Source organism: Carcharhinus amblyrhynchos, chromosome 26 (assembly GCF_965287045.1).
Source record: "Carcharhinus amblyrhynchos chromosome 26, sCarAmb.v2.hapA, whole genome shotgun sequence".
Lineage (NCBI taxonomy): Eukaryota > Metazoa > Chordata > Chondrichthyes > Carcharhiniformes > Carcharhinidae > Carcharhinus > Carcharhinus amblyrhynchos.
In genome coordinates this window covers 28440524-28464327 of record NC_137349.1, presented here as the reverse complement: position 1 = coordinate 28464327, position 23804 = coordinate 28440524, and the positions used below count along the sequence as shown (strand labels likewise).

General features: G+C 42.0%; 1 protein-coding gene across 2 annotated transcripts in view; it reads right to left on the bottom strand.

Annotated features, from left to right (window-relative positions):
* The window catches only part of arid3a (AT-rich interactive domain 3A), a 105595-nt gene that overhangs the window by 11613 nt on the left and 70178 nt on the right, over positions 1–23804 (bottom strand). Inside the window, exons 5-6 of one of the 2 annotated variants that reach the window (XM_080212556.1) lie at positions 23275–23556; positions 4228–4317 (exon numbers count right to left, since the gene is read on the bottom strand). In XM_080212556.1, the coding sequence (XP_080068682.1) occupies positions 4228–4317; positions 23275–23556 (372 nt within the window). The remainder of the gene's footprint in view (positions 1–4227; positions 4318–23274; positions 23557–23804) is intronic. The other variant, XM_080212554.1, reaches the window with a different exon arrangement.

Below are 23804 nucleotides of genomic sequence, written 5' to 3'. Positions count from 1 at the left end.
GAAAGGAGCTGACATTGAGTCCAGATGACTCTTTGTCAAAGCTAAAAGGCATAAAAAGTGGGAAATGTTTATACTGTAGTGTGAGGGCATGCCACAGAAACAAGGGGAAAGGCTGCTAATGGCAGTCCATAGAATAAAAGGTGTGAATGGCTAAATTGGGGGTGGGGAGGAGGTAAAATTGAGAAGAAAGGGAAAAGGTAAGGAAAGGGGGATAAAATAGGGGAAGAGTGGGTGGGGGGGGAGAGGAAAGAAGAAAAATAAAAGACAATAAAAGAAATAAAAAGGTAGAGAACGGTTAAAAATTAAATAAAATTAAAACAAAGGGGTTGAGGTGGGGTAGAGCTAATCATCTGAAGTTGTTGAATTTGATGTTGAGACCAGAGGTCTGTAATGTGTCTAGCCGGAAGATGGGATGCTGTTCCTCCAGTTTGCATTGAGCTTCACCAGAACACTGCAGCATGCCAAATACAGACATGTGGCCATAGGAACAGGATCGCGTGTTAAAATGGCCAACAACGGGAAGGTCAGGGTACTGACTGGGCAGACTGAAGATGCTCAGTAAAGTGATTATCCAGTCTACGTTTGGTCTCTCTGAGAGGGGAGACTACATTGGGAACAGCGAATGCAATTCACACCTTTTATTTTCTCTATGGACTGCCATTAGCAGTCTTTCCCCTTGTTTCTGTGGCTTTGACTCATCTTTCATTCCCTTACCCTACAGTACAAAAATGATGCTAGAACCAAGAAGTTACAACTATCAAGAGAGGAGAGCTGAATAGGTTGGCACTCTATTTCTCCAGAAAAGAGAAGACAAAGAGGAGATTGTTATGAGGACTTTAAATTTATCAAGGGGTTTGATGGCGTAGATGCAGAGATGAAGGTGTCCAAACCTAGGGCACATATAAGATAGTAATATAAATTCAATGAGAAATTTTGAAGAACCTATGACTAGGTCTAGTAATGAGCAATGAACCAGAGCAGATAGAGAAGTAAAATAGGGCAACATTCAGGTAGTAGTGGCTAGTGAGACCCAATGGGTGAAATCAGGCAACAGTTTGTTCGTAAAAAGGCACATAGAGAAAGCAAAGGAGTGCAAGGTAAGACAGAATACAAAGGGATTAGGAGAGAAGACAAAAGAAAGTAAGGGAAGGAAGACATATGAAATTAAATCATTATGTAATACAAAACCCCAAAATAGCAAGATGTTTTACAGACATAGCAATGAAAAAAGGTTGGAGTTCAAATATGACCATTAAAGGCCACGCAGGATCATACCAGACAGGTTATGATAGAGAGATGGCAGAAATGTTAAATTAAGGAAATGAAACATATAGAAATAACACTGAATGTTCAGATAAGTAGTGCAAAGTACATTAAAATTTTTAAAAGGATGTATTAAACAAACTGAACAAATTCAAAAGTGGACAAAGCTCCTGGTTCAAATGGATTGTCTGTACATATTTTTAAATAATCTAGGGGAGAAATAGTAGAGGCATTACTACTCATATTTAATAATATGTTAGAAAAAGATGTTGTGTCAGAAGACTGGCAGATAGCCAATGTAATTCCTACATTTAAAAAGGACTGGCAGAAAAACGTTAAGGAAATTGTAGGCCAGTCAGCTTAACGTGTGATAGAAAAAAAGAATTAAATCAGTATTAAAAGGAGAGAATAGAAAAATATCTAGAAATGAGAAATACAATAATGAATAGTCAGCATAGATTTCTAAAGGGATAATCTTGCTTGACCAACCTTATTGATTTTGTTTTGAGGTGGTAGCAGAGAGAGTAGACAATGGGAATGCAGTACGTGGAAGACTGAGGGTCACCTGACTTCTTTTGTGGATTGAAACCATTTATCTCCAGAGAGAAAAGGAACATTCAAGACTGATGTGAATCAATACTCTTTCCTGAAACCAATCCAAAGGATACTGTCAAAGTGAATGGGTTAGAAACAAAGATATTGACTGCCTCAAATCCTGAAGGTTTATACCATGGCATAGGATACTGGAATCAACATGAATACCATTCTTGTATGGAAAATGACTTGGAACTACAAAGGTCACATGATAAGATGGCCATATTTTCAGTCTGCATTAAAAAAAAAATCAGCAAAAGGTGTTTGCAGACAGTTCCATCACAAATGAAACTAGCTACAAGTATTCAAATAGCGAAGGTACTAAACAGCAATACCTTGTAAGGGGGAGATCCAAACAAAGAGAACAGTCCCCAACCTGTTTTACCTTCATCTGAGAATCAACTGTGCAGAAATTCAACTACAAGAGATCTCACAGCCTGTTCGGAATACTTCACTTCACATGCTTCAACTTTAAAGCATCAAAACTATCCACAAAATTACAGGCCTGCCACATGGGAAGGAAGATCGGAAATCAGAGACTGGGATTATAAACTGTAACAGTACATTGCCATATTAGTGAGCGCGTGCATGAATGTGAGAGCGAGTGTACGTGCCCTAGTGAGTGCATGCACATGTATATGAGTGGGAGCGTGAGCAAGCATGTGTGTGAGTGACACGCGAATGAGTGTCAGCGAGCGTATGTGTGAGCAACTATCCAAGAAATTACAGGGCTGCCACATGAGAAGAGAGACTGGAAACTAGAGACTAGGATTATAAACTGTAACAGTACATTACCACAAGAGCATAGATGCTCACGGCACATGTGAGCGTGACGATGTATCTAATTCAAAGTTAGTGAGAGAGAATAAATAACCTTTTCACAAAAGCTTGCTACTGGAATTATTGAACTGAGACCCAAACTCCTAAGAGAACACTTCTTTCATCACAAAATACACCGATCCTGGACATTAAGAGAATACAAACAAACATTTTGTCCATGGCAACTGGAGGGTGCTAGTCTAGGCAATGGGATCTCAGAATACAAACACAATCACAAACTAGCAAAGCTATTAAAAAAATTCAATATGTTTTATTTCTAAAGGGTCAGAATTAGGTGATAAAGTTTTTAAAGTTACAGTTTATTTATTAGTGTCACAAGTAGGCTTACATTAACACTGCACTGAAGTCACTGAGAAAATCCCCCAGTCGCTACACTCCAGCACCTTTCAGGTACACTGAGGGAGAATTTAGCATGGTCAATGCACCTAACCAACACATCTTTTGGACTGTGGGAGGAAACTGGAGCACCCGGAGAAAACACATGAAGAATCAGAGAGAACATACAGACTCCGTGCAGACAGTGACCCAAAATGGGAATCAAATCTGTGTCCCTGGCACTGTGCTGCCCTGATGCTACACTTGTAATACACCTTGATTAGAAGACTGTTAAGACTGCAGTTCTTGTTTACTTTTTTTTAATTCACTCATGGGACATGGGTATTGCTGGCTGGCCAGCATTTACTGCCCATCCCAAGTTGCTCTTGAAAAGGTTCTTGAATTCTTGTAGTCCATGTACTGTAGGTTGACCTACAATGCCTTTATGGAAGGAATTCCAGGATTTTTATCCAGTGACTGCGAAGGAATGGCGATATATTTCAGGGTATAAGTCAGGATGGCGAATGGCTTGATGGGGAACTTGCAGGTGGTGGTGCTCCCATGTATCTGCTGCCCTTGTCTTTTTAGATGCAAGTGGTCATGGCTTTGGAAGGTGCTGTCTAAAGTAAATTGCTGCAGTGCACCTTGTAGATGATACACACTGCTGCTACTGACCTTTAGTATTATATACTATAAATAGAACATAGAAGCACTGGAGAGATTGCAGAGATTGACAAGGATGCCTATGAAGAAAGGATTGACATGCTGGTTTCTTAGGAATGTTGAGTGGGCATCTAATAGAGATCTTTAATTATGAAAGATTTTGATAGTATGGATAGAGAGAAGGTTCCCTCTTTTGGGGAAAGAGTACAGTTAGAGGACATCAATACAAGATATCAGATAGCAAGAAATTGAACAGGGAATTCAAAAGAAACTTCTTCAGCCATAGCTAGAATTTGGAACTTGCTTCAATAGGGAGTGAAGTGAACCTAATAGACAATGGATTAACGTTTATGGAAGTAGGGAAGAAAAGATTACGATATGGGAAAAGATGGCAGGAGACTCAAGTCAAACACCATCATAGACTGGTTGAAATAGAAAAGAAATCCAGCATCACATTTAACAGTCACAGATCGAAAAGATGGTTTTTCTATGCAGTTTTCACAAATTGCATTTGTATTACTCAATTTGTTTGGCATGAAACTTCAGATTCACCTGTGTAAACAACCCCATTGATCTCCACCGACATACTGATACTGCTCATGCCATTTGTTGTAAGATTCAATGCTGATTCCTGGCGATCTGCTGGAAAATAAACAAAGTAATATTAACAATTCATGATGATTAATGGATACAAAATAATAACCTGTAATTTCTGAAGACGGTCCTGGATCAAAATACATTCATGCCCCACTCAAAATCTAAATGAACACTTTCAGTGCAATAAAAAGCATTAGTTTTATATCAATTGAGTGGTTAATTGTATTCAAGTGATGTGTTTTATTGGATACTCACCTTTGCTCTTAAATATAGGAAAAAGTTGAGAGTGGGATTGTTGGTTGAAGCTGCATGCTGTGTGTATCCCTGTAAAGAAAAGCTTTAGGTGTATAAAGACCAGTTCTGTTCTTCACTGCCTGACTATCTGACATGAGTGCTGCATTGGTGGACATGCTGCCATCCAGATTAAACACTGAACAGAAAACACTGGAAAACCTCAGCAGATCTGACAGCATCTGTGCAGAGAGAATTCTATTCTCGCTATTCTCTCTCCACAGATGCTGTCAGACTTGCTGAGTTTTTCCAGCATTTTCTGTTTTTGTTTCAGATTCCAGCATCTGCAGTATTTTGCCTTATAAACATTAAACCCTACTTGTTCAAGTGAATATAAAAGAGAAGAAAAATCACCTCTGCAAAGTTTACCTCAATAAGTCATCATTATCCAAGCACATTTCCAACTGAAAATCTTCAGGTCTGTCCCAATGCAAGCTCACATTCAAGACACTTGGCTAGATCAGAAGATGATCAGTCATATGCAAACCACATGGGTTGGAAAAGGTTCTATGATGCTCTGAAATCTGTCTACAGGCCCATTCCATTGGTTCATCAACTCTGCTCAGAGAAAATTCTAGAAAGATGGGCAGAGAATGACATTCTCAATTGACCTTCATCCATCAATTAAGAAGCAATAAACAAGCTGCCATTAACTGCTTTCTTGAAGAGCTTCCAAAACTATTAGAAACAAAAAATACAATTAGACTTCTGTCCAGTAGCATAATTCCAGGAACTGATGCTATCCCTGTGGAGATCTACAAGGTAAAAAGTCAATATTTAGTTACTGAAACACAAGAGTGCAAGAAATCATCCTACAAGAATATAAAAATGCCTTCACTAGAAAGGAGCTCGCCAATCTTGTAACAGAGTAATCTCATTCCTTTCCTTCAGCAACAAAATCTTCAACAGAATCCTGAACTGCCTACTGCAACTGAGACCAGGATCTATTACCAGAAAATCAGTGCCGTTTCAGAAAAGGTCAAGGAATCACTGATATGCTGTTTGAGGTTGAGACAACTTAAGGAGAAATGCCAATAGAACAGATCATGGACCTCTACACCAAGATTTGTTGACCCGACCAAGGCCTTTAGAAGGTAACGGAGAAACTCAGTTGCCTTAAGAAATTCATCGCAATGGTTCAACAACTCCATGACAGCGTGTTTGATGTGTCCTGGATGATGGTGAGTCCTTTCACCCATCCGTAGTCACTAGTGGAGTTAAACAAGACTATATAACCCTCTTCAGCATGTTTTTCCCTGCCATGCCTCCTTGTTGCCCCAATCCAAGCATCAAAATTGCATATTGCATGGATGAGAAAAGACTCCAAGAAAGACCAAGGTCTCCAATGACATACTTTCCAATTTCCTGTTTGCTAATGACTTTGCACTGGCTACGAGTTCAGAGCTGGACATGCGATGTAGCAGTTGTTGGAGAACAACTTTGGTCTTGCAATCAGCACGAAGAAAACTGAAGTACCACTTTTCCCCAAGAAAGCTCAAGACCAGGGTTTCAATTCATGACCTGAATCTGTTAGTTGTGGATAAATTCATTTCTCTCAGCAGCACACTTCCTCTTGAGCTGTCCGTATTGATGATGAGACATATGCAAGAGCTGCCAAAGCAAATGTAACCTTCAGCAGACTTTGAACATAATCTTGGAATGAAGATGAGTAAGTCTGCCTATCAAACAAAGTCTATAGAGCAATAGTTCTGCTCACTCTGCTCTAGCATATGAAACTTTCAACTGTGTACCATAGTCATGCCACTTTCCCTCAAGTTACCTTTGGAAACTTCTGATCACATGGCAGGGCAAAATGCCAGACACTGAAATAGTTACCCAAGCTGGCATGCCAAGCATCCACACCATAGTTAGACAGTAATAAATGAGTTGCATCGGACATATAGCAAGTATGCTGATACTCACTTACCAAACTGAATCTGCTACGGGGAGCTCAAGCCTGGGGTGCACTCCCACAATGAACTGATACAAGGACACTCTGAAGGCTTTCACTTAAGAGTTTTGATATAAATATTGAGTTCTAGGAGAAGTTCGCCCAGGATTGCTACATCTGGCACGACCAAATAAAAAACAAGGTGTCCCTCTTCAAAAGCAAACACATATCATAGGTAGACAGGAAAAGCAAGAAGAAATCTGCGTCAGCATCTCACTCGATCTGTGGTATTCTATCCTTTATGCAGCAGAGCATGTGAACAAACTCCAAAGTATTCAGAAATGAGCATGGAAACTGATGGATGGTAAGCCATACCCAACCTATTTTGACACAAACAAAAAGCTGAATAAATTTTTCTTTGCAGAAAGGTAGAAAAAGCTATGACTGGACTTCACCACAAAACTTTCAAATTCCACCTCCCATTGTTACCATCTCTTGCCACAACCAAACAAATGTGAGATGGAATTAAGTAACAACATATTACAAGCAAGTTATAGAGTCACTGTCTTAGAGGTTTACAGCATGGAAACAGACCTTTTGGTCCAATTCATCCATGCCATCCTTTATTTTTAAACTCCTAAGCTAATACCAATTGCCCGCATTTGGCCCACATCCCTCTATACGCATCTTACCCACGTAACCATCTAACTGCTCTTTAAAAGACAAAATTGTACCCATCTCTACTACTACCTCTGGCAGCTTGTTCCAGACACTCACCACCCTCTGTGAAAAAATTGCCCCTCTGGACACTTTTGTATCTTTCCCCCTCACCTTAAAGCTATGCCCTCTTGTTTTAGACTCCCCTAATTTTGGGAAAAGATATTGACTATCTAGCTGATCTAGGCCCCTCATTATTTTATAAGGCCTCTATAAAATCAACCCTCAGCCACTTACACCCCAGAGAAAAAAAGTCCCAGTCTATCCAGCCTCTCCTTGTAATTCAAACTATCAAGTCCCGGTAGCATCCTAGTAAATCTTTTCTACACTTTTCTATAATAGGGTGAGCAGAACTGTACACAGTATTCCAAGTGTAGCCTTACCAATATCTCGTACAACTTCAACAAGACGTCTCAACTCCTGTATTTGACGATCTCACCAATGAAACCAAGCATGCTGAATGCCTTCTTCACTGTTCTGTCCACCTGTGACTCCACTTTCAAGGAGCTATGAACATGTACCCCCAGATCTCTTTGTTCTGTAACTCTCCCCATCACCCTACCATTAACTGAGTAAGTCCTGCCCTGGTTCGATCAACCAAAATGCATCACCTCGCATTTATCTAAATGGCAGATGAAGTTTAATTTATCAGCCCATCGGTCCAATTGATCAAGATTTCATTGCAATTGGAGGTAACTTTCTTCACGTCCACTATGCCACCAATCTTGGTGTCATCTGCAAACTTGGTAACCATGCCTCCTATATTCTCATCCAAATCAATAACATAAATGACAAATAATGTTCCACATACCTGACGAAGGAACAGTGTTTCCAAAAGCTTGTGAGTTTACTATCAAATAAACCTGTTGGACTTTAACCTGGTGTTGTGAGACTTCTTACTGTGTTTATCCCAGTCCAACACTGGCATCTCCACATCATGCATACTACTAGTCACAGGCCTCCAGTTTAAAAAACCCTCCTCTGCAACTTCTGTCAAGAAGCCAATTTTGTATCCATTTTGGTACCTCATCCTGGATCCTGTGAGATTTAACCTTACGCAACAACCTACCATGCGGTACCTTGTCAAATACCTTGCTAATGTTCATGTAGACAAGTACATCAACAGCACTGCCCTCATCTACCTCCTTGGTTACCCCTTCAAAAAACTCAATCAAATTTGAGATGTGATTTTCCACTCACAAAACCATGCTGACTGTCCCTAATCAGTCCTTGCGTCTCCAAATGCCTGCAGATCCTGTCTCTCAAAATACCTTCCAACAATTTACCCACCACAGATGTGAGGTTCACTGGCCTGTAGCTCCCAGGCTTTTTCCTGCAGCCCTTTTTAAACAAAGGCATAACATTTGCTATCCTCCAGTCTTCAAGCACCTTACCTGTGACTAGCGACGATTCACATATCTCTGCTAGGGGACCCGCAATTTCCTCCCTAGCCTCCCACAATGTCCTGGGGTACGCTTCATCAGGTCTTGGGGATTTATCTAGCTTGATGTGCTTTAAGACTTCCAGCACCTCTTTTTCTGTAATATGTACGCTCCTCAGGACATTTATTTATTTCCCCAAGATCCCTAACATCCATGCTTTTCTCAACAGTAAATACTGATGAAAAATATTCATTTAGGATCTCACCCATCTCTTGTGGATCCGCGCATAGCTGACCTTGTTGATCCTCAAGAGGCCCTATTCTCTCCTTTGTTATTCTTGCCCTTTATGTACTTATAGAAGCCCTTCAGATTCTCCTTTGCCTTATCTGCTAAAACAATCTCGTGTCCCCTTTTTGCCCTCCTGATTTCTCTCTTAACTCTACTCCTACATTCCCTACAGAATGAATGGACCACAAGATTGTCTAATTCTCCACAGTTATAAAAATCATAAATGTAAATGAAAAAAACCTGACAACGTATGATCTATGGACTTTTATACAAAGTGCAGCGTGCAAGAGACCTTTAATTTTTATTCTGTTATATTGAGACCTACATTTTGCAATGTATTGTAATTATTATATAGAAATGTTCATAATTACACAATCCTATTATTTTATACTTTATTTTAGCTTCATGATTGTTTATGACTTTGTTATGAATTATATGTTTTATTTATCATTACATTTTAGGACCTCCACTATGATTTTTTTTCAATAAACAGATATAAACCCTGAACCTTCCAGGCACAGATTTGCCTTAGCAAATCCCACCAGAATCTAACACCTAGGATGATGAACATCGTTATCTTTGCCTTGCAGGATGAACAAAGAGGAAAGATGCCATAGCTCTGTGCTAGCCAATGCTTATCCCTCAATCAATACAACATGAACAGATTAATTCATTATTTGCTATGTGGGGACTACACTTAAATTGTAATGCATTAACCAAAGCACTTAGAAACCATGAAAGATGTTATATAAACACATTTCTCCTCTCTCTTAATGATTGCAATGCATTTATCCCTCTATCCTCCTGGATAGCTCTTCAGTGTTTAATATAGTCAACAATTCCAACCTCCTTTATGGTATACCATCATTGTGTCAGTCATGGTTCAGTTAGTAGCACTATTGCCTCAGAATCAGAATGTTGTGTGGTTCAAATCAAATTCCTGGATTTGAACACCAAAAATCTATGCTGAAACTCGTGCTGCATTGTCAGAATTACTGTCTTTTGGACAGCATGTTGGACCAAGGCTCCATTTATTCTCTGAAGCTTCCATCACACTATTTTGAAGACAACAAGCAAAGTTATCATTCTGCTCCAAACAGCCCAGCACGGAAGGATAGAATTTGAGTCAATCTTTATGCACTTTTATAAGCTTTCATTTAGAGACATACACATTACAAAACATGGACTTCCTAATCCAACAACCTCAGTTTGTCTATTATTAATAGGAGCACAAGTGAATCCCCAGTTAATGCCCACCATCTGCATATTATCAAAATTTATATACAATTAACAGTTAAGAGTGTCCTGGCCAAAATTTATACCTCAATCAATATCTGAAAAAAAAAACAGATCACCTGGGCATTATTGTTGTTTGCGAGAGCTTGCTGTGAGCAAATTGACTGCAGTGTTTCCTATAACAGCAACTACATTTCAAAAGTACTTATTACTACTATGGTATGAACAGCTTGATGTCAAATTTGAAATTCTTCAGCCAGTTGGCAGTTTAATCAGCCAGATGTGGGGCAGCGAGTCAGCCATTCAGTGCAGGTTAGAGCACTTGTTGATTATATGCATCATGGTTTGCACAGGAATTGTTGAAATTCTTCAGCCAGTTAGGGCGGCTTCCTCATCAGCCTGATTTAGCACGTTAAGAACATAGGAACATAAGAACACAAGAACTAGGAGCAGGAGTAGGCCATCTGGCCCCTCGATCCTGCCTTGCCACTGAATAAGATCATGGCTAATTTTATTGTGGACTCAGCTCCCCTTACTTGATCCCAAATTGTCTTGAACGTGTTCAGCATCATCACTGGTCACAGAAAAATATGATTCATTTGAGAAAAATTATTAAAATGGAATTACAGAAATTAAACTGAATTGAATGAAAAAGCTGCAAACGATATCAGCCACTTTTTTTTAAAAAAGATGGCTACAGATAAAGAGTTGGAATTCTCAATTAATTTAATAAGTTTTGATGGATTTTTTTGTGCGCTGAAGTAACATTCAGCATCATTTATGGTGTCTGAATGATGTAATTTCACTTATTTTTGTATAAATCATCAGTACCTTCAAACACCTTTCTCCCACAAACACTAAGATACGTGCACCAACAACCTACATTGTGTGTGCAAAGCTGTCTGTATCCTTGAAAGCCATAAGACATAGGAGTAGAATTAGACTACTAGGCCCATCCAGTCTGTTCCACTATTCAATTATTTTTCTCATCCCCATTCTCCTGCCTTTTCCCCATAATCCCTAATCCCCTTATTAATCAAGAGCCAATCTCTCTCTATCTTAAAGGCACTCAATGATCTGGCTTCCACAGCCTTCTGTGGCAAAGAGTTCCAAGGCTTCACCACTCTTTCAGTCTTTTAAACCACGCTAGGTTTAAAAGGAGGCCTGCTGTAGACAGCGGGCAGCGGAGTGAGAGGGAAGCAGAGTGAGCTGCTAGGGCTTAAGATCAAAGCGCTTTAGAGAAAAGGGCCAGGTAAGTTTGAGTTGAAAACGGTGTTCAGTATTACTAAAGGGAATAATGGAGGGGCATGTGATGTGCTGTTTCTGTATGATGTGGGAGCGGGTGGACCCCAGGGTCACTCCCAGAGACCACGTCTGCAGTAAGTGCAGGTTGCTGGAAGAGCTACAGCTCAAAGTAGATGAGCTGGCCTCTGAGCTACAGACACTGAGGCTCATCAGGGGGAGGGAGGGTGCTATTGATAATGGGGTGCAAGAGACATCCACACCCCCTAGACTGACTAACTCTAAGGGTCAGGAACAGGAGGGGGGAGGGTGGGGGCCGGAGGAAGGAGGGTGGGGGCCGGAGGAAGGAGGGTGGGGGCCAAATGCCTCAGCCTCTCAATCTGCATAACAGGTTTGAGGTTCTTGCTTCCAGTCTGGACGAGAACGAGGGAGGTGAGGTTGGTGAGCAAGCTGCACACAGTACAGTGATGCAGACACAGGACATAGACAAAGAGAAGGTGAAAAGGAATGTAGTGGTAATTGGGGATAGTGTGGTTAAGGGTATTGACACTGTCCTTTGTCATAATGACAAACAGCACAGAAGGGTGTGTTGTCTGCCTGGTGCTCAGGTCCAGGATGTTACATCTGGGCTGCAGAGGAACCTGGAGTGGGAGGGTGAGAATCCGGTCGTTGTAGTACATGTGGGTGCCAACAACGTAGGCAAAATGCAAACCGAGGATCTGGGGAGGGAGTATGAAAAGCTGGGAATGGAATTAAAAAGTAGAACCGACAAGGTGGCTATCTCTGGGTTACTGCCTGAACCGTGTGCAGATGGGCGTAGGATTGATAAGATTAAGGAAGTGAATGGGTGGCTCAGGGATTGGTGTGAGGAATGGGTTTGAATTTATGGGGCATTGGCACCAGTATTGGGGGTAGGTGGGACCTGTTCAGGTGGGATGGTGTTGGTCTGAACCGTGCTGGAACCAGAGTCCTGGCGAATCGTGTGGATAGGGCTTTAAACTAATTTGGGGCGGGGGGGGGGGGGGGGGGGGGTGCAAGGGTAGGTGAAATTACAGGGTCTAAAGTAAAGGAGAGGGTACAGGTACGGGAAGGGGCCAAGGATGTCCCAATAATAAAGGGAGTAGGGGGTGTGAGTAAGGTTGGTGGCATTCCTGCAAATAGGGTACAGGTGAAGGCTGGGATGAAGGCACTTTATCTGAATGCACGAAGCATTCAGAATAAAGTGAATGAGCTGGTGGCGCAGATCAGCACAAACGGATATGATCTGGTGGCCATTACAGAGATGTGGCTGCAGGGTGACAGGGACTGGGAGCTGAATGTACAGGGGTATCAAGTGTTTAGGAAGGACAGGCGGGAGGAAAAGTGGGGGGCGGTGGGGGGGCATAGCTCTGCTGATTAAGGATAGCATCAGGGTGGTAGTAAGGGATGATAATAGGAGCCAAAGAGCAGAAAGTGGAATCGTTGTGGGTGGAGATTAGGAACAGCAAAGGGAGGAAGACGCTGGTCGGTATCGTCTATAGACCCCCAAATAATGATCTAGAGGTGGGGCGGGCTATTAACGCGCAAATAAATGCTGCGTGCAGGAATGGAATGGTGATAATTATGGGGGATTTCAATCTACATATTGATTGGTCAACCCATGCTGGACGCGGTGGGCTTGAGGAAGAGTTCTTGGAATGCTGCTGGGATAGTTTCCTTGAACAGTGTATGTTGGAGCCGACGAGGAGCGAGCTATCTTGGATCTGGTGTTATGTAATGAGGCAGGTAGAATTAGGGACCTTGTGGTGAAGGATCCTCTTGGGAAGAGTGATCATTGTATGGTGGAATTTCTGATGCAGATGGAGGAGGCGAAAGTGGGTTCCCGGACCTGTGTCCTTTGTTTGAACAGAGGGGAGTACGATAGGATGAGAGAGGAATTGATGAATGTTGATTGGGGGAGCACATTGGAAGGTAGGTCTGCTGAGGAGCAGTGGAGGATCTTTAAGGAGATCTTTCTTGGTGCTCAGCAGAAATTTATTCCGATGGTTAAAAAGGATCGTAGGAGGAGAGATAATCAGCCGTGGATAACGAAGGAGGTAAAGGAGAGTATTAAATTAAAAGCGGATGCGTTTAGAGTAGCTAAGAGTAGTGGGCGAGAAGAGGATAGGGAGAGGTTTAAATATCAACAAAGAATGACGAAGAAGTTGATAAAGAAGGGTAGGATAAACTATGAAGCTGGGCTAGCGCTAAATATAAAAAAGGATAGTAAGAGTTTTTATAAAAAGGAAGAGGATGACTAGGGTGAACGTTGGACCCTTACAGGATGAGAGGGGGGACTTAGTGGTAGGGGATGGGGAAATGGCTGAGGCCTTGAATAACTTTTTTGTTTCGGTCTTCACGGAGGAGGACGTGAATAGTTTACCGGGTGTTAGTGATGGAAAGATGGTAGGAGTGGAGGGCCTGAATGACATTATTGTTACTAGAGAGGCAGTGCTCGACAGACTGGAGGGACTGATTGTGGACAAGTCCCCAGGACCGGATGGAATGCATCCAAGGGTTCTGAAAGAAATGGCGGAGGTGATAGTGGATGCCTTGATGATTATTTTCCAAACCTCGCTGGATTCCGGGGAAGTGCCGGAAGATTGGAAAACGGCTAATGTTACGCCATTGTTTAAGAAGGGTGGCAGGCAAAAGGCAGGGAATTATAGGCCGGTTAGTTTAACGTCTGTTGTAGGTAAAATGCTAGAATCCGTGATCAAGGAGAAAATAGCGAGACATCTTGAGGAGAATTGTTTGATAGAGCAGATGCAGCACGGTTTCGTTAAGGGAAAGTCGTGTCTGAGGAATTTATTGGAGTTCTACAAGGATGTGTCTAGGGCAGTGGATAGAGGAGAGCCGGTAGATGTGGTGTTTCTTGATTTTCAGAAGGCGTTTGATAAGGTGCTGCACAAGAGGTTATTACAGAAGGTTAGGGGGCATGGAGTTGGGGGTAGGGTGATAGCGTGGATAGGGGATTGGCTGTCAAATAGGAGGCAGAGAGTGGGGGTCAGTGGGTGCTATTCAGATTGGCGGTTGGTGACTAGTGGAGTGCCCCAGGGGTTGGTGCTGGGGCCTCAGCTATTTACCATTTATATAGATGATCTGGAGGAGGGAACTGAGTGTATGGTGTCGAAATTTGCTGATGACACCAAGATTGGTGGAACGACAAATTGTGCGGAGGGTGTGGAAAGTCTGCAGAAGGATCTAGATAGGCTGGGCGAATGGGCCAGGAACTGGCAAATGGAATTTAATGTTGGCAAGTGTGAAGTTGTCCACTTTGGTAGGAATAATGGTAGGAAGGACTACTACTTACATGGCGAAAAACTGCAGCATGCAACGGTGCAGAGGGACTCGGGGTCCTTGTGCATGAGTCGCAAAAACCCAGCCTGCAGGTGCAGCAGGTGGTCAGGAAGGCTAATGGGACGCTGGCCTTCATAGCGAGGGGGATTGAATATAAAAGTAGGGAGGTCTTGCTGCAACTGTACAGGGCACTGGTGAGGCCACAGCTGGAGTACTGTGTGCAGTTTTGGTCGCCGCATTTACGCAAGGATATTTTGACCTTGGAGGGAGTGCAGAGGAGGTTTACTAGGCTAATACTGTAGTTCAGGGGGTTGAACTATGAGGAGAGGCTAAATAAACTAGGCTTGTACTCGTTAGAGTTTAGAAGAATGAGGGGAGATCTCATTGAGACATATATGATGATGAATGGGATGGATAGGATAGAGGTGGAGAGGCTCTTCCCGCTCAGAAAGGACAGTAGGACTAGAGGGCACAGCCTCAAGATAAGGGGGGCGCAGTTTAGAACGGAGTTGAGGAGGAACTTCTTCACTCAAAGGGTGGTGAATCTCTGGAATTCTCTGCCCGTTGAAGTGGTGGAAGCTGCCTCGCTAAATATATTTAAGACGCGGGTAGATAGGTTTTTGATAGGCAAGGGATTAAGGGTTATGGAGAGAAGGCGGGAAAGTGGAACTGAGCCACGACAGATCAGCCATGATCTTATTGAATGGCGGGGCAGGCTCGAAGGGCTAGATGGCCTACTCCTGCTCCTAATTCTTATGTTGTTATGTTCACTCTCTGGCTGAAGAAATTCCTCCTCATCTCTGTTTTAAAAGGATCGTCCTTTTTGCCTGTGATTGTGCCCTCTAGATTTAGTTTTTCCTACTAGTGAAAATATCCTCTCCACATCCACTCTATCCAGGCCTCGCAGTATCCTGTAAGTTTCAATAAGATCCCCCCTCTTTCTTCTAAACTCCAATGAGTACAGACCCAGAGTCCTCAACCATTCCTCATATGACAAGTGCTTCATTCTTGTGAACCTCCTCTGGACCATTTTCAAGGCCAGCACATCCTTCCTTAGATACACAGCCCAAAACCACTCTCAATACTCCTAATGGGGTCTGACCAGAGCCTTATACAGCCTCAGAAGTACATCCCTGCTCTTGTATTCTAGCCCTCTCGACACGAATGCTAACACTGGATTTGCCTTATTAACTGCCGACTGAACCTGCATGTTAACCTTGAGAGTCTTGAACAAGGATCCCCAAGTCCCTCTGTGTTTCTTATTTCCTAAGCAATTTCCCATTTAGAAAATAGTCAACGCCTCCATTCCTCCTTCCAAAGTGCATAACTTCACACTTTTCCACATTGTATTCCATCTGCTACCTTTCAGTCCACTCTCCTAATCTGTCCAAATCCTTCTGCAGCCCCTCTGCTTCCTCAATACTACCTGTCCCTCTATATATCTTTGCATCATCTGCAAACTCAGCAACAGTGCCTTCAGTTCCTTCCTCCAAATCATTAATGTATATTGTGAAAAGTTGTGGTCCCAGCACTGACCCCTGAGGCGCACCACTAATCACCAGCTGCCATCCTGAGAAAGATCCCTTTAACCCCACTCTCTGCCTTCTGCCAGTCAGCAAATCCTCTATCCTTGCCAGGATCTTACTCCAAACACCATGGGCTCTTTACTTATTTAACAGTCTCCCATGCAGCACATTGTCAAAGGCCTTCTGGAAATCTAAATAAATCACATCCACTGGTTCTCCTTTATCTCACTTCCTTTTTACCCTCCTCAAAGAACTCTAACAGCTTTTTCAGACATACCTCCCCTTGACAAAGCCTACTGACTGAGTCCTACTTTATCATGCACTTCTAAGAACTCTGCAATCTCATCTTTAATATTGGACTCTAAAATCTTGCCAACAACCAAAGTCAGGCTTACCAGCCTATAATTTCCCATCTGCTACCTCCTTCCCTTAAATAGCGGTGTCACATTAGCTACTTTCTAGTCCTCTGGTACCCTCCCTGCCTCCAGTGATTCCTGAAAAATCACCACCAATGCCTGAGGCGTAGTCCATCTGGTCTAGGTGATTTATCCATCTTCAGATCTTTCAGTTTCCCCAGAACCTTCTGCTTAGTGATGGCCGCTACACCTGTGTCCCATGACTCTCCTGGAGCTCTGGCATCCCAATGGTGTCTTCCACCATGAAGACTAAAACAAAGTAACTATTCAGTTCCTCTGCCATTGCTTTGTTTCCTATTATTACTTCTCCAGCAGTCCAATAGCTATTTTTGCTTCTCTTACCTTTCATATATTGAAAAAAAAACTCTTCCAATTTCAAGAACATTTTCCTTTAGACAATGTCATTCGGACAAAGAAAGTTGTGGAGTTAAAGGGAAGTTGCAAACTCAACAGTCATACTTTTCAAAATCTGTCACTAAAGGCAAGGCTAGCAAAAAGGCATCTTTTCACATTAGCCATCAGCTCGCAAAACATAAGGAGCTGTTCACCAAGTTATCAGAGACTATGATGACTACAGCCTGCACCTTGATCAAAGACTTGAAACAAAAATGAAATTATTACAGCCATCAAGAACATGCCATTTGGTGCTTTAACAGTAATCAGAAGTGTGGAATTTTTGTCTGAGGATGTCTCTCAGCAAATCCACCAAGACTTATCAGGTGTGAATGTTTCTCGCTGCAGTTTGATGAGTAAGTAGACATGATGGATACAGCCCAGCTGATTCTTTGTTTTCGTTCCCATGACATTAAACAAAGACTTCCTTATTCTTTTGCCACTGGAAGAACTGACATGATGTGAGGATGCCTACAATGAATCTGATAGGCATATGAATGAGAAAAACATTACAATCAAGAAACTGGTTTCATTCAGAACTGATGTTGTGCTGTCAATCCTGGGTGACAATGCAGGCTTTGTAACATTTTGCAGAAATGATCCTCAATTCCCTTCCTTTGTCAATTACCACTGTGTTATCCACCAATAAGCACTAGCAAGAAAGCTTACTGAGTTTTTTCATGTAATGACAGTTGTCACGAGCATCAACTCAAGTCGTGCCAGAGCTCTGCAACATCGCTTGTTCAAATTGCTACTCGATTAGCTTGATGCCACCTGCGGAGCTAATCCTTCATGCAAATGTCAGATGCTTAAGTCAAGGAAAGGTGGTCCAGAGATTTTTAGACTTGCTCATTGAAATGATCACCTTTCTTAAATCAAGAAATGAGGTGAACAGCGAGCTGTCAGATAACGCATAGATTTTGCATTTCTCATGGACACAAGCTGAAAATTTAACTAACTGAACCATGAACTGCAGACTTGCCACACACGATCAATGCAGTGAATGTGCTCAAGTTGAAAGTGGGCCTGTGGTCCTCCCAATTAAAGAATAAAATTACTGAACACATCCCAAATCTGGAGAAAACCCAACAGCAGGTCAAACAGAAAGAGTTCCACCCAAACAAATTCTGTGACCACCTGAACAAATTGGAAAAGGAATGTAACAAACTATTTCAGGAGTTAGACAAGGTGAAACAAATCATTATGTTTGTCTCAAATCCTTTTATTCAAGTGCACATTGGAGAACTGACAGCAAAATTTCAGCAGGTGTTCAAACAAAGCAGTGGACTAGAAATGGAAATAATCACTATGCAAAATGACAGAGATAAAAGCTAGGTTAAGGGACAAAGACTTTTGGGGACTTGTAAACAGCAAGAAATACCCTCTTCTGACATCATGGGCATTCAAGATAAAGGCCTACTTTGGTTCCACATACTTCCATGGGGTGCTTTCCACCCCCCCCAGATGAAAATCCAGTTCAAGTATCGCACTGTTCTCTCAGATGTCTATCTGATGGGATGTATGAGACTGGCCATTCAAACTACGATCCACACTTTACAGCAGTAGTCAGAGATAGTATAGAACATAGAACATTACAGCGCAGTACAGGCCCTTCGGCCCTTGATGTTGTGCCGGCCAGTGGAACGAATCTAATGACCCTCTAACCTAAACTATTCCAATGTTATCCATATGCCTATCCACTGACCATTTGAACGCCCTTAAAGTTGGCAAGTCCACAACTGCTGCAGGCAGGGCATTCCATGCCCTTACTACCCTCTGAGCAAAGAACCTACCTCTGACATCCGTCCTATAATTATCACCCCTCAATTTAAAGCAATGTCCCCTCGTGTTAGCCATCACCATCCGAGGAAAAAGGCTCTCACTGTCCACCCTATCTAATTCTCTGATCATCTTGTATGCCTCAATTAGGTCACCTCTTAACCTTCTTCTCCCTAACGAAAATAATCTCAAGTCCCTCAGCCTTTCTTCATAAGACCTTCCCACCATACCAGGCAACATCCTGGTAAACCTCCTCTGCACCCTTTCCAGTGCTTCCACATCTTTCTTGTAATGCGGCGACCAGAACTGTACACAATACTCCAAGTGCGGCCGCATCAGAGTTTTGTACAGTTGGAACATGATCTCTCGGCTCCGAAATTCAATCCCTCTACCAATAAAAGCTAACACACTGTACGCCTTCTTAACAACCTTATCAACCTGCGTGCCAACTTTCAGGGATCTATGCACATGGACACCGAGATCTCGCTGCTTGTCGACACTACGAAGAGTCCTTTCATTAGCCCTATATTCTGTACTCCTGTTACTCTTTCCAAAATGAATCACCTCATACTTTTCCGCATTAAACTCCATTTGCCACCTCAGCCCAGCTCTGCAGCTTATCTATGTCCCTCTGCAAACTGTAACATCCATCCTCACTGTCTACAACTCCTCCGAGTTTGGTGTCGTCAATAAATTTACTAACCCATCCTTCATGTAAGTCATTTATAAAAACGACAAACAGCAGTGGCCCCAAAACAGATACTGAGACACACCACTAGTAACTGAACTCCAGGTTGAATATTTCCCATCAACCACCACCCTCTGTCTATCAGCTAGCCAATTCCGGACCCAAACTGCTAAATCACCCTCAATCCCATGCATCTGCATTTTCTGCAGTAGCCTATCATGGGGTATGATATCTGTGCTTGCACACTAAGAATAGGTGAGTGTTATGCACAAACATATTTTGGTGGATTATAAGAAGTCAAATTTTTAAGAAACATTTCGTGTTGCAGTTTGATGCTGAAAGTGATCTTGTGTTTAAAAAGGTTGGAGACAACTGTTGTATGTCATTTGATTCTCTTATACATTTTCAATTTCAGTGGCTTTATTGGACTTTTCTAATATCACTGGAGATGGCAGAACTTTATCTCCATTGAGGTAATTTCTTGATATAAAATTTATACCATTAATAGACAACTTGAATACAATCTTACAGCTAATATACTAGAAATTAAACCACACTTCAAATTAACTTCATGCAACAGAACGGTTAAACAACTTCCATTAATACCCTTAATGAATACATTTTTAAATTATGTACCTCCGAGACAGCTTCCCCTCACCAATGACAATGATCAATTGAGATGGTCATGGTGGCCAATGGTTAACACCACTGCCTCAGTATCAGGGACCTAGGTTCAATTCTGGCCTTGGTTAACTGTGTGGAGTTTGCATGTTCTCCCTGTGCCTGCATGGGATTTCCCTGGGTGTTCTGGTTTCCTCCCATTGTCTAAAGACGTGCAGATTAGGTGGATTAGCCATGGCAAACATGTGGAGTTATGGGGATAAGGCAGAGGGAAGGGCCTGGGTGGGATGCTCTTTAGGAGCACCTGTGCATCCTCAATGGGTCAAGTGGCCTCTTTCTGCAGTGTAGGGATTCAATGACGCTATTTCTCTAAGAACTTTGTCTGCTTTACAGGATAAAAATTTATTATTGGAAAAGACAAGAACATAAAGGATAATAAAGAATTGTGTTCAAGGTTGCAGCCTTCACAAACAACACAAAATACATTTGAACTCCTTCCTCACTGAATTTAGGCATCAGGTAACATTTCTTGCCAAGTCAGAACGCAGAGTTAAATCTGACTTGTGAAGTTTGCCAGGAATCTGAACTTTTCTTTCGGTATCAAATTTCCTCATTTTTTCCCCCTCCAAGTCAAGGTTTTCCCTTTCTCATGCTTGTTACAATTCTAACTCAAGTTTTTATATTTCTCCTTCAATTCGCAGATAAATCTTCCTTTCCTAGAGGTACTTGAGCAACGGATGCATCTCACTAGAGATAAAGTGCTGCCGCCTCCAGTGACGTCAGAAAAGTCCAGAGTAGCCACGTTAACTGTTCAATACATACAGCAAAAAGAACAGAAATCTTGTTCATTTAAACTTTGGCAAATTCAATCTACTCAATCCCAGGTTCTGGATTCATACCCCATAAAAGCCGCTAATTTGTTACAATCCCTTTGGAGACCCATTACTATTCCAAAGAAATTTGAATTCCCAGTGACCAATGTAAAGGAATCGCAAGACAAGATTTCAAGTTTAAAGATATTTTCTGTTACAAACAAAAATCAAACAAACAAACAAATTAAATACAAGTAGGCTTGCATTAACACAGCAACAAAGTTACTGAGAAAATCCGGCATCTGTTCGGGTACACTGAGGAAGAATTTAGCACGGCCAATGCACCCAAACAGCATGTTTTTCAGACTGAGGGGGGAAATCTTTGGAGGACCCAGAGGAAACCCATACAGAACGTGCAGACTCCACACAGAGTGGCCCAAGCTGGGAATTGAATCTGGGTCCCTGGTGCTGAGGCAGCAATACTAACCACTGTGCCAGCCAAAGAAACTACGGGGGAAAATACTTTATGATCAGAGTACTCTTATTTCATTGCCTACTGAGCAGGCAACTAAACTACCAAAACGATAATGCTTAATAATATCTTAATGCAACCCATAACCCCATGCCACATGTATACTTTTTAGTATGCTCGCCACAGAATTGGAGTCTATTTAGGAAATGGCTAAAGTTACTCTCAGCTTCCAATGGATTCATGCCCATTTTGCAGAATCATAATGTTGAGCAACTGACGGTCCTCTTCCTCAACCCTCTAAGAGTTTACAACCAACAAAAATAAAATCTACTCTGGTATTTTTCCCCCATCCTTGTCAGTCAAAATTTTCAACGCTTTTAAATCACTGTGGATCCCTTCTCTTTGAACAGTGGACAAGTTTTCCCAGGATTCTGTCTGGTAGCTAAAAGAAAACACAGCCCTTTTCCTCTTTGTAGTCTGCTCCCATCTTGCTTGTTCTCTCTATGTCCAGGGCATTTTCAAACAAACTGCCTGAGAGAAGTCAAAAAAAAAGGCAAGGCAGCTGCCCGTCTGTGTTCAGGTGTGAAATAATGAATGCTGGTTCAATAAGTATTAACCTGGGCTCCCTACGATAACCGTTTTTAGTCCAGAAAATTTCAATACAAGTTCACATCATCTCCATTTTCCAAGGCATTCTGTTTGCCTTTATAACCTTGCATTCGTAACACACCCAACTGAAGGATTTAAGTTTAACAAAATACAACACCTCTGACAACTGATCATTCTTTCTGTGTCCATATTCTCAAATGAGGCTTGGATCCCACTAGACTTGGAAGCATTAAAACTTAAACTGTTTCAGGTAACGGACGCAAGTTACAACAAAAATAATAATCGCCATCACCATCAGAAAAAAAAAAATCACAACTTTCTCATTCATTGCAGACAGTAAGTCTAAACAAAATTAGTAATGGTTCAAGGCAATCCAATGTTGCAGAAAAAAAATTTGCTTACAAGAATTTTGAAAATGTCCAAATTCTGAGCTTTGAGAAATATACCAGTCAAGTCTCTACCCCATGAGGGTTCTCAGCAACATCCCTACATAACACATCCACGCATTCTAAGTATTTCCATTAGAAATGATGTGGCTGCGATTTTTGCCATCCTCAAAGCTAATTCAGAAACACTTCAACCTGGAAAGCAATGTTACTAGTTTGAGATGCAAAGGATTCAGCATCCACCAGATCTGCAAAGACTGATTTTAAAAATGCACCGCTATTGCCAATGCTGCTGTTCAGAGGTTCATTGCATCAATATCCCATGCTGGGTTGTTCTTTGTTTAATATCACCAAGGCATGGGCCAGCAAAGAAGGGTAACCATCCTGATATACTCTAAACTAGTGGGAAGTACGAGGATTTAAAAACTGAAAATTCTTGCCAGTAATTTTTTTTCTCTTGATGAAATAAAAGTACTCCGATCATAAGTACTTTCCCTCCAGTTTCTTGGGTGGCATGGTGCACAGTGGTTAGCTTTGCTGCCTCACAGCACCAGGGACCCAGGTTCGATTCTCAACTTGGGTCACTGTCTGTGCAGAGTTTGCACATTCTCCCAGTGTCTGTGGGGGTTTCCTCTGGGTGCTCCAGTTTCCTCCCACAGTTCGAAAGACATGCTGGTTAAGTGCACTGACACGCTAAATTCTCCCTCAGTGCACCTGAATGGGCACCGGAGTGCAGCAACTAGGGGCTTTTCTCAATAACTTTGTTGCAGTGTTAATGCAAGCCTACTTCTGACAGTAATAAATAAACTTAGACTTTCCCTTGAAGTAAAGCTTAGCTCTACATTTGAGTTTTCCAATGACTGAAACAGATAGCATCTTCAATATTGTACATTCTCTGACTTGGCAATAAAAATACCTCATGCAGCTCAATATACCTTGACTGTTGATTCTGATGTTCATTGGTATCTGGGCTGTCATGGCAAGTAGATTCTGCTGAATAGCACGCTGCATCAGCCGCTGCTGCTCATCCATCCCAATTACCATCTTCTTCTCTGGAGGCTCTCCAGACTCCAGTTTCTCTCTCAGCTGATCTAATGCTGTAACTTGTGCAGCTACTGCAGCCTGAGCTGCAGCAGCCTGTGCTGCCACGACCTGGTGACCAGTCAGTGAGATTGGAAGCCTACCTCCCAAAGGTAGTGGAATAACCGAATCCTCCTCTGCAAAATAAAATGAGACCACAGCACTTACAAATGTTGATAAAAAGAATGAAAATTTTAAAATGCAATAAGAATTAAAACATAAGAACTATGAGCAGGAGTAGGCCATTTGGCCCCTCAAGTCTGCTGTGCTATTCAATAAGATCATGGCTGATCTTTTTGTGGACTCAGCTCCACTTAGCTGCCCACTCACCATAACTCTTAATTCCTTTACTGTTCAAAAATCTACCTTTACCTTAAAAACATTC